At 40.8% G+C, this 12,092-nt stretch overlaps 1 protein-coding gene across 6 annotated transcripts in view; it reads left to right on the top strand.

The window, feature by feature from the left end:
- The window catches only part of sorcs1 (sortilin-related VPS10 domain containing receptor 1), a 177,144-nt gene that overhangs the window by 108,739 nt on the left and 56,313 nt on the right, over positions 1-12,092 (top strand). For all 6 annotated transcript variants that reach the window (XM_019879670.1, XM_019879675.1, XM_019879671.1 and 3 more), the window contains exons 5-8: positions 2,654-2,727; positions 6,846-6,910; positions 9,992-10,110; positions 10,248-10,337. In XM_019879670.1, coding sequence (XP_019735229.1) covers positions 2,654-2,727; positions 6,846-6,910; positions 9,992-10,110; positions 10,248-10,337 — 348 coding nt within the window. The remainder of the gene's footprint in view (positions 1-2,653; positions 2,728-6,845; positions 6,911-9,991; positions 10,111-10,247; positions 10,338-12,092) is intronic.

Genomic DNA, 12,092 nt, shown 5'->3' with positions numbered 1-12,092 from the left:
CCGCGACTTGGGACCAGTCTGCTGGCTCTTGGTCGATTGTGATCGACGTATTGGGCACCCCTTCCTTAAAAACAGAGGTAATTCACTGACTAGCTTAGCACTTAGCGCCATTGTCTGCGCATGAGTGATGATTCAGTCATTTGATTGGTTGCCCTCTATGTCAATCAAGTAATGGGATTGATGATATGTTCTGTGTATTAAGCACCGTTGTTTGAATGGCAGCGCCATCGCCGAGGCGTTTTCGACAATTGTCGTGTGAAAGCCCAGGAACCACATGGAACCAACCAAAGAGGAGCATGCGGCTCGCGAGCCGCGGGTTGGCCACCCCTGCTCTAGTCTATCACAGCTGTCCTCAGGCAGTAGGCGAGTTACACCCTTGAACTGGTTGCCAGCCAATCACAATGAAATGTTCATTCACCATCGTCATTGATAATCTTATGAACTTATTATTACAGCGAATGTTTTACTTAACCTCAGTTCTAATGAGTTGTTGAAAGCAAGTGATCCACAATATATAAATATTCGTATCATGAGTTAAGACTGACGGGTGTCAAAGTGCTTAATTTGCTTGACGTCCGTGAACTGTAATTGTTCTCATTAGGGTTGTGTCGAGCCTAAATCGATCCCCTGCAAACTTTTGCAGATCTGGTCGCCTGTCAATCGCAGGGCACATACAGACAAACAGTCATTCTGACACAAATTCACATTTGTCGACAATTTAGAGAAAGGGTCACCAAATGTTTCGGAAGTGAGAGCTACGTCTTGGGTACTGGTTCATTTGAAGGGCTACCAGTGTGAGTCACACTTCTAAAATCCAAAATTTGCTCACATTACCTTCAATGTTATGTTGTTATTCCTGATTAACGATAATGATTATTGTGGAAAAAAAAAAAACAATTATGTGAATGCGTCAACACAATAGCGAGGGAACAGATGAAATCGTGCTGCGACAATTAATAGACAACTCCTAAATTATGGAATCAATGGTTAATCATTTTTAATAATCCCTTAATCTCCAATTTCTGTGGTGTCTTTGTGCTGAACCAAAATTGAATTGAATGTGAAAAGATTTGCTTTAACGTTGAAAAAAAAAGATTGACATGTTTGCCCTTTTTTTCTGACATGCTACAGACCAAACCAATAACTGAAGATTGATTCATTAATGCTTGTACATTTTGTGCATTGTCAATGTGAAGTCCTGTCCTGTTTTGAATAAAAGGACGGAAATGAAAGCTTACTTTTTAAATCTGATTCATCGATACATTGCCAAAGTGATAAACAGATTAAGAGACTTTCATCACACTTTGGAAAATAATCGTTAGGCCAAACAAAAAAGTAACATGAAATTTCAGCATAGGGTCGGTAGGTCGGACATTTTTTTTTTTTAAATCTTTTTTTTTTCCATCAAAAATTTAAACAAAATAACCATAAAACATAAAATAAGGAGACATTGAACCCCCCGCTCGCCACCAAAGGCCCGGCGGCTGAGTGTTAGGTTCCGAGGTCGGCCGGGTCGTGATGGCACCGGCGGGGAGAGGTCCCCGACGCCGGCCGCAGCACGGCCTGGACTAGTCCGCTCCGCGGCCGGAGCCCCCGCCACCTATTTAGTTTTCTCCCCGCTCCGGACTCTGGGGGTCGGGGCGCGCCGCCGCCTCCGCCGTCCTCCTCCGCCGTCCTCCTCCGCCCTCGGTTTTTACTCGGCCCGTGGTGTTCATCAAATAGTTCGCTGAATTTTTTCGATACATCAATGGATGTTATTTTCTTAACATTACGGTGCGAGCACGCGACTGTAACACAGACAACGCGGTTTAAACTGTCGTCGGAGATCGTGGCCGCCGCCATGATTCAATATTGTTGACAGACGACAGGGCAAACGACGCACGCACTCAACGTGAATATCGCGAGAGTTTGCACCGATGTAAACCCTTGACACAAAAATGTAGAAGGTTGTTTGAAAAAAATGCCGACCGTAAAGTTTTTTTTCCACGTAGAAATTCTCGGTCGGTCAGGTTACCGGAAACACACTACTTTTTTTTCTCCGCCTTAGCTGTGCAGCCCTAATAAATATACAACACTTCTTCTATCAGTCTCAGATAGTGTTGAAATTTTCAAATGATCACTTCTACAAAGTTTCAAGGAAATCACAATGTACCACCACGGGTGCGCTAACACAACCGCAAGCTATTCATGTGGTCCTTGGGGGCAACCTGGTGTCTTTGGGCAGGATGTTAGTGACCGCTGACTTAGAGTCTTCAATCAAACTAGCATGTCTGTTTTGCAATTTAAGATGCTAGAATGCCCAGAGAGAACTCATGCAACACCACACTGAACGTAGGGGCTCGAGATTCAAAATCCGAACCTCAGAACTCTGAAGCAGGCATACTAACGGCTGTGATGCCGTACACCATAACATTGTATTTTTTTTTGGGGGGGGGGGGCTGAAAAGTGTCAACCATATTCATGTATTCCCACAAGAGAACTCTGCCAATTCTCACAGTTTAAAACCGATTGTACATTCCTGCCAATTGACACATCAACCAGATGTACTTTTTTTTTTTTTCCCACAGATGCTATTCCAAAACAGTTTCAGAAGGTTTTTACTGTATTGTAAAATAGTTCAATGCTCATTCTGGTTGGTTTGTGTTGCATACAGCTCTACAGCTCAGTGGAGTTCGGGAGGAGGTGGCAAATGGTGCATGAGAGAGTGACTCCAAATCGTTTTTACTGGTAAGTGTTGAGATCTGTGTCCAACAAACTGTGGGCTGTTTAACTGTGAATTAAACTCTGAATGGCAGAGAATTAAATAACTTCACTTGGCAGTTTTTTTGTTTGTTTGTTTGTTTTTAATCTCAACTCAAAAATAGTTTTGGACTGTAAGGGCTTTGATAAATATAAAGCCATTGTGTTTTCTATTGCGAACCTAGTTTTGACAAAGAAAATGTACTGATTTTGGTGATTACAGCAAGGGCTGCACAATTGATCATCATGAACATTAATCACAATTGCACATCTATATTTTTTACGGCGCTACTTTTGAAAAAAAAAATATAAACCGATTGCCGTGTCAAATGAAATTTGAAATTAGTTGATTATTATTTTAGAATAAATGTTAATTAAAATTAAAACATAAATAAATTAATAAAATTTACCCAAGAATTCAAAATTTATTAAGAGCTAACTAAATAAAAATGATATCACCTTTCTGGCCCTAAATCCGAAACAAGTCCAGACAATGGATGTAGAGCCCTTTCGAAGCTCGAGCTCCTCCCCATGATGCTTCTCACCTCCAATTTTTGGAGGGTCTCTCTTGCCAAGACCCAGGAGGGTACACTCTTGTTATTTAGGCACCGGAATGAAGCCATAACTGAACGTTCGCACTCTGGTGTTTGGCTGACTACTGGTAGAGAAAGTGATTGATTTATTGATTGTTGACATCAGTCGGAATCCCCCTACTTCCTAAATCATCACTTTACTGGAGATCTCAAAAACCATTGACATTCACATTGTCAATGAGAGCAAGATAGTTCCAATATTATAGATCGGACAATACTTTGTAAAAATAAGACCCACACTTGTGGATTGACAAGATTTGTGTGAAGAGTAGATTTACCACATTGTGACAGGAGGTTTTGGCCCAACGGCAGCGAAATGCAGAGCCTGCATTTCGAATGTTAATATCGTCAACCAGTGTTAAAGAAAAAAACAACAACAACAACAAAAATCCATGTACCGGTATGTGAGAACTGTTTGGATAAACTGACAGTATAATAACATTAAAAGGATCTTTTGAAAAATCATTCTGGAGACAGACAAGTGTGACCCAAGAGTCTATCAATCATTTTCCAATCTTCACGTACGCAGTTATGCATGCGATGCACAAGCAGTCTGCTGGCTACTTCCGTAGAGCCCAATCAAGCTGATGGTTTTCATGGACAAGAGTATTGACCTCTGCTGAGCAACAAAAGTTGAAAGAAGGAATTGGACAGCCCTCATAACGAATCATGGGTAAACATATGTAATGGTAATTTTCAATGTGGACGGCTGCATTGCTAGGCCTGGAAATACACAGCCAAAGTCGTCGCTCTCACCGGGTAGTTGGATAAGTTCATCACCTGTGTGCATGGGAAAACAAACGCTAGCTTATTAAAATACGGTAGCATGCAGCACGCTAGCGTATGTTTTTTAAAAAGCAACAGGAGCAAAATTGAATTTGTTCATACTTTATTCTACTGAACTCACGTTAATTTTTTGATCAATGGTTCATCCATAAATGCATCCATCAGACCTGCCAGGTTTCCTATCGTCATTGTCAAGAGTCAATCTCGCTGCCGTGCGGCTCGTCAGAAATTATGCCATCTTCTGTGAACCCTCGAACAACAGCGCAAGTAGGAACGTATCTGTCATCCATCGCTCCCACGCCACTCGCAACTTCACTTTGAACGCCCTGTTTACACCAATGTCAAGCAATTGGAGTTACTTTGTCAAGCCTCCCGGAATGATGGAAAGCTCCGAGTTCATTTGCTGAACTTGGTTTTTCACAGCGGCTGTGAGATGGTCGCGCATGGAGTCACAGATCAACACGGACGTTGATGCGTGGAAAAAAAAACATCCGGTTCCTTTATGTGCACCTCACTCAGCCACTCTCTCATTTTCTCCTTGTCCATCCAGCCCTTTTTATGGGCCTTAATGACAACTCAGGCGGGAAACCTTTCTTTATACCGCGTCTTCCTCTTAAAAATCACTATTGGTGGCAGTTTCTGTCCATGACCATGAGAACCAAGCACAACAGTAAAAGCCCACTTCTCGTGCATCGTACTGCATATCGTTACCGAGCTGGTCCCCTTCTTCTCTACAGTGTGGTTCACCGGGACTTCAAAAGTGAGCGGCACCTGGTCCATGTTGGTGATGTGGTTGGGCTGGATGTGCATGTCGGCAAACTTTTTATTGCAGTAGGAGCCGAAGATGGGCAGCCATGTAATTCGCCGGATGTTGCTTCGCCACGGTAGTTCTTGCCTGAATGGAAAGCTTTCATAAAACGAAAACACCATGGATTTGTTGATCTTGAACAAGTGCTCGATTCCCATGATCCTCTATGTAACTGATAGCTTTCAGTTTAAACCAGGGGTGTCAAACATACGGCCCACGGGCCGGATCCGGCCCGCAAAGGAGTTTAATCCGGCCCGCGAGATGATTATGTAAAGCATGATGTCAAACATACGGCCCGCAAGGAGGGTCAATTAGGCCCACAGGATAATTTAAAAGTGAAAAAAATGCATTAAAGACAGAATTAATATTTTTAATAAGGTGCAATTCATTGAGTATCCGCAAGGGGACACTGTTTTGATCAGAGAAGAAGACAACAGCAGCCTCAGTCCGTCACTGTGACAGACCCATGACAGCAGACGCTATCAATAGCACTCTCACATTTACACATTTAATAGCACTCTCCTTAGTTTGTAAGATTACATTTAGATTTTATATGCACGTGTAAATGGTTTAAAACTTCCTTTCTTTATGAATCTCGTTTAATCTTAAAGTGCATTACTATATTTTTCAATACCAATTACTTGTTAATGTTTGTACAATCAGTGGGATCATTTGCAATGCATTTATGTGAATGATAAAAGTAAATTGCACATTTGTCGAAGGAAATGTAAGGTGCTTCATGAAATATTTTGTAAAAGATATGTTCATTAAATTTCAACATTTTCCTAATGTTCTTGTGCTTCTTTATACCAAAACAAAGGAAAGACATTGTTTTGGTTATTTATAGCAAAGTATGGTATCATTTTAATGGTCCGGCCCACTTGACATCTACCGAGGCCGTATGTGGCCCACCATGTGAAATGAGTTTGACACCCCTGGTTTAAACTGTGCTTCATAAGCCTCTCTCTTCATATGTGCCAGTTTTGGGGGTCCCGAGCCAAACTGATGTTGTTTTGCACAAGGCACGTATCAGCACCGCAGTATACACCTACTGGGGGTGTACCTTTAGCATCCTCTTTCACACGCACTCTTGCCCCTTTAACGTCCGCATGCTGTTCTCAGTCACTCAACTCAACGCCTCTATATAAGCAGCGTGTTGGCTCAACATCAGTCAGTCAAGTCAAACAACAACATTCAAAGATTTTGAACCTCGGTGCACACATAAGACGGACTGCATTATTAGGCACCCCGTCCATTTTGGAAGAATTTTAAGACTTTTAAGTGCGCCTGATGGTCATGAAAAGTAGGCCAAATATTACTGTAAATGCATGGAATTCAATACAGTACTGTGAAGATATGATTTTTGCATTATTACTGCCACTCAAATTGAACACAAACTCAGGTTGTTCATATTCTGGATGTTGTAAAATGTATGGAACTTGTAAAGATATTGTCTTTCTTTTATACCCTCTTTTTCTGCTTCCATTAATCTCCCCCTCCGAGTTCTCTCCTGTGCCACGTGCTTGCAGTCTTTGCTTCTCCTGTGATCCTCTGGTCTCTTTAACACATTAAGTGTCATAAGGATAATGTGCCATAATGATGATATTCTGTTCCATCTGCGGGCATCTTTGCAGTTGAGAGAAATGGCTTTCCCTCTTCTGTTGTTATCAGGAAAAAATGTCCTCAATATTTTGGGGTGGGGACGGACCTTGGAAGGACCTTTACATTTGTATCACAGAGTAAACATTTGTATTTATTCATTTGTTTTTCATGTTATCGATGGCCACCTTAATTATGCTGATCATTTCATTGCATTTATAGCATATAGTCTAATTCTGAAGAGTGTAACGTTACATTTGCACTGAGCCGGTAAAGAAGGCATGCGCTTCCTTTTTAAAAAACAATTTTTCACCTTTCAGGTCAAAAATGGGTTTGGACAAGGAGCCAGGTTTGATTCACCTGGAAACCACCATCTCTGAAGGACGTGAGTAATTGAATTTTATGTTCAGTACTCCATTCTGGTATGCTTTGTACTGTTCTGGGAGAGTTGATAAAGTAGAGATGAGTTGGAAGCTGCCAGTTTGTTCAAGTGTAATGCAAATGGTCGGCATGAATGAACAAGTCTGGGGCCTCAAAATGACAATATAAAAAATAATGCATGCATTACGATGTTGTGAAAACCAAGGGAAACAACACCATCCCCCTCATGTGGGTTAAAAAAAAATCAGGACTTTCTGAATTATAACGAATGAATTCAAATGAATGAACTGGGATATTATGTGCTGATACAGTCTGTCAAAATCAACCCCCAAAAATCGAATTGTCTCATACTATTCTGAAAGGAAGACATGTCATAGTCCAACAAATTAAAATACCAACTGGATTATTCAAGAACTATCTATTGAACCAGAAGGGGAATAACGCAGGTGTGTATTGACATATTTTTGCCTTTTAAGAGTCCAGACATCCATTTCCAGGTACATATTCTGATGGTTTTTTAAATTTGTTTTCAAGAACATCCAAACTATACACAGCGCTGTGTGTATACATTTAACCCGAGTTGGGTACCAGGCGAAGAGGGGTATGGTTCTGAGGCGGCCGGGTCTTCATGGCACCGGCGGGGAGAGGTTCCTCTATGCCGGCCGCAGCTCACCGGGACTTGACTTGTGGGCTTCGCAGTGGTCCGGGGAGAAGAAGGGGCACCTGGCAAGTGGGGAGATGACCCCTGCCGACCCTCCCCGCGGGCCCCTGCGGCTTCGGGCATGGGACCAGGGTGTATCGCTGCCACCGAGGAAACCCTCGTTGGTGGCATCATGAACTCTTGAAACTCCAATTGCATTATCTTTTTTAATTCACAATATGTCATTCAAGGCACATGTTAAAAGGACATCCCGAACCGATGAGCATTTATTCATTCGGGAACTTCCCAGTTCTGTCCAAAGTGGCAATTGGGTGTGGCACTGTGCTCCGTGTGACTGTGTGACACGGTCACACTTGCTTTGCGAAGTCCATGCTCATTCCTGGCTTATATTGCGATCGATGGGTTTCCTCAAACGTCTTGTCAAATTGGATCGACTCCAGACAGCCTTGTCGCTTCTTTGAGAAAGAGAGTGGGTTTTGTACCTGTCTGATGCACTGCTAGCCATGATCATTGCAAACAAACTCCTTCTAACATTGTACTAGAATATGGTGCCACGAATTGTTTTCACGTTTTCAATTATGTTTTCGAAAATCTTGTTCTTGCACTGGATGCACTTTTAGTCCTTTAAGTGAGCTATGTTTTATTTCTTAACTTTGCTCCTACATCTCTTTATCTCTGTAACTGTTTTTAATTGTTGCACTTATAATTGCAATATGGGAAGCATATTCAGTTACGCTGCGTATGTAATGCGCTATGAATCAGTTATTCTATTCTATATCCTGGTAAATGTCTAAACAATGTGAAAACATTTTATTCTTCATTAAGCAGCTGATAAAAAAATAAAAAAACACTTTGATTTAGGATCCCTCCCCAAACTATTCACATACTGAAGTCTATATACTACATTCAGCTTTACTGTTACATTATTGTATTTTTTATTTTTATTGTTTTAATAAAACCCTTGTGTCCACAAATAAGAAGTATTTGAGAAAAGGGCAAATACTTATGCATGGCACTGTCCATAACCTGTAACATATAAAACTATGAAATCCAATTCAAATCGTAAAAGGCTATTATAGGCCTTAGTTTTAACTTCACAAAAACATAATTACTGTATTGTCTTCTCGGCCCTGTACTGACTTTAAAGGTGAAATCGTAATATAGTTTTGTGCATTTGCAGCATTTACCAGTACTACCGAATAACCTATTATGTCCAATAATGGCCTTGCCGACAGCATATGGTGTCGCGATTACACTGGGACAAAAGAGGATATGTTTGTGTGCGCATGCATGTGAGCGGGAGAGTGGGAGACGAGATGAGCGCGGGTGTGAAAAGCAATTATTGGGTGTGGGCTATTACTCTTTTGCAATTGAATACGAATTAGTTTCCACATCCTAACATGATATCTCGCCATGCTGGCATCAGGGTGGAACCACTGCAAGCTCCATGCATTCTAAGCAGTGATTACAGGCGATATTAAATTAGCTTACATCACTGTTATCTTACAAGCACCACAGATGCAAAGTAACGTAAAGCTGAGTGGATGCTTTCGGTTCAGTTGTGGAATCATCGTAGATGTTCTGTTGTGGTACTCTGTTGATGCTTAGACACATTACACTTTATTTTCTTTTTCTAAATTATCCCAAACTTTGGACTTGCTTTCTTTTACGAATGGTTTCTTGGGTCCCGCGCCAATGTGCCGCTTCATTTCTGAACAGAGTAGTGCGAGTCCGCAATGACTGTCTGTATAGAAAAATGATCCCAGGGCTTAACAAGCCACATAACGTGTATGATTTGAATTAAATAACGCCTTGAGGTAACAATTTAGCTTTTTTTTTCATCTATGAATTATTCAAGATACGTGAAAAATCATTAAAGCATTCATTTGCATATGTAATTTCAATTAAAACAAAAAAAAAAGAAAGAGATTTGATATGAAACAAAAAGCCCCAGTTGCCGAAAAGTCTGGAGTTTTTCCAGTAATGGTGTTTTTCCATGTAGGCAGTGCCAAATGAAAAGTATTGCTGCAAGCATTATGGAAAAAGGAATCAATGCCTGTCTTTGACATCAGCACAACAAAAGAAAGGCCAATCACACAGTACAAGGCCACAAAGCAACATTTATTGTGTCTGATGTTACAGTCAGATGCTCGAAACTATCACCATTGATCATGTGCATGTGTAGAGAGCTAGCACATATGCTCGCATGTGGGGCCCGACTCTCTCGATGGACTTCAATTGAAGGCGAAGAAAGCAATTGGCCTCTTTGGTCATCTATCTTCACCTCCAACTAGCTTCAAGATTTATTGACACGAGTAATATGGAAAGGCGGAAAAGGCCGTCTGGCTTCATGGGAAGGTTGTCTATCTTCATCGGTTAACACCACGACTGATGCCTTCTGTGTTTGTGTGTGTTTGGGAGCAGAGGCACTCTATGTCACCTGCAAGCTGCAGAACTGCACAGATGCCAACAAGGGCAAACCATTCCCTGGCTACATTGACCACAATTCTCTGGTGGTTCAAGATGAGTATGTGTTTGTCCAGGTGGGTGATTGTCCAAACCCGCCTCACAGTTCAAAACAACGTAGCGGTGTAAAACGTGAAGACTTGAAGACACACTATTCTGAACAATTTGATCATGTTTTTCTTCTTTGTCTTGTTCACGCAATGTTCACCTGTAGGTGTCGACTACAGGGAAGCCTATCTACTATGTGTCTGCGAAGAGAGATGTCTTTACTCCAATGAAACTGCCAAAGTACACTTTGCCAAAGGTAACCAACACTGCGTGATTATTAAAAAAAGTAAGATACAATATCTCAATGAATATAATGATGTTATCCCAAGGAAAATGCCAGATACCGGATTGTCAGTTTTATGGCATGTTCACTAAATTGCCAATCCTCTTCCTTCAAAGTCTCTTACAAATAAGCTTCACATACTGAGTAGAGCAGTAGTGGAATGCTGTGTTTAAGCATTTAACACATGGAAACCAAAAATCATTCAGTTTATTGAGATTAATTTTGCTTTCTTCATTGTGCCTATAGCTTGGTTTGTCATGTCTGCATTGACAATTGGTCACTGTTATGTTTTTTTTTTTTTTTTTTTCCCCAACCAAGCTGTAGGCACTGAAAGCTCACTCCAAGTCTTTATAGGCAGTCGGAAAGAACATTGCCTCATCTGCATAATCTCTACCTGATTACAATGATATGAACTGATGGTGAAACGGATATATTTCTAATGATTACAGTCTCCTTTCTTTTTCTGTGGGGGTAAGATCATTTCACCATGAGTCACGGTCCTTAATACTGAAGTGGTCATTGGAACAATAGCCACAATCTAAGAATGAAGCACGTGCGTAAGTAGTAGGACATTTTTAAGTTACATAACATTGTCCATGACCCTTTTCAAAGTCCCTTAGTTTCCTCGAATTGCTGTCCAAACAGGCAATACTCACTGAACAGCCAATGAGAACGCAGTTAATTCTTTCGTGTTTCAAACAAGTATCTCTTAGGCTGCCAGACGTGTCCAGCAAAGGTACTTCGTCTACAGTCCGATCCTTACACGCTGAGATTAAAACAAAATGAAAAAGTACATAAAATAATCACACGTGATTCCTAAAAAGCCATTACAGATGGACATTGTTGTCAAGCAGGTGTAAATGCCATATCTCGGACCCCAGAAACAGAGCAATGTTCCAAAATAAAACCATGGAAGCACATAACACGTGAGAAACAAGACAGCGCAGTAAGAACATAAACGGCAAAACAGAAATGAACACACATGGTAAAAATGCCTAAGAAAGCAAGTCATAGATTACATTGATCAACGAATGAACAAACGGTAAGCACAGCCAGACAAACGGCAAGGAATAATAAGTAAGACAATCGAGACGATGGAGGTAAGCAATTAAAGCATGTAAGCAAAAAAAAAAAAAAAAAAAGCATGACAATTAGAGATAATCTCAGAAATGTACAAACAATTCGACATTACAGATATTATTTTGTTACTCATTGAGACTTAAGTTTGCTATTCCGAACACAGGATATATGCTGGATTCCGAGGTGCTACTTACATTTTTTCTGAACATAGGTCAGTTTTACTTGAATCACTGTACGGGCGATCTCAACATATTCCATGTGCTTCTCATCATTTCTTCATCATAGCTTTTATGTTATTGTTTAATTTTAAGATGTAGTTGCCATGAATGCACTGATCATGAAAAATACTTAAGCTCTGTTGATGTGCTTGTTGTATTTTTTTTTTACTGTTGAAGACTGCTGTTTAGGCCCATCTACCATGCTAAACGCTGATATTTTGTGACAGAATGTCCTCATGCTTCCAACTGTCATTTCCGAACTGCCTGAGTGCCTTTGGTCCATGTTGCGTTAACGTTTGAGATGAACTGACCCGCACAATGTCCTGTATCTGTCCTTCTGTGCCTCCATGAATTTGCCTTATAGTGTCCCACCATACGAGCCAATATACACTATTATTATAACACTTCACTTGAATCACATATATATATA

Source organism: Hippocampus comes, unplaced genomic scaffold (assembly GCF_001891065.2).
Source record: "Hippocampus comes isolate QL1 unplaced genomic scaffold, H_comes_QL1_v1.1 scaffold158, whole genome shotgun sequence".
NCBI lineage: Eukaryota > Metazoa > Chordata > Actinopteri > Syngnathiformes > Syngnathidae > Hippocampus > Hippocampus comes.
Note: the sequence above shows the minus strand (reverse complement) of the source record. Positions and strands in the feature narration are given on the sequence as shown.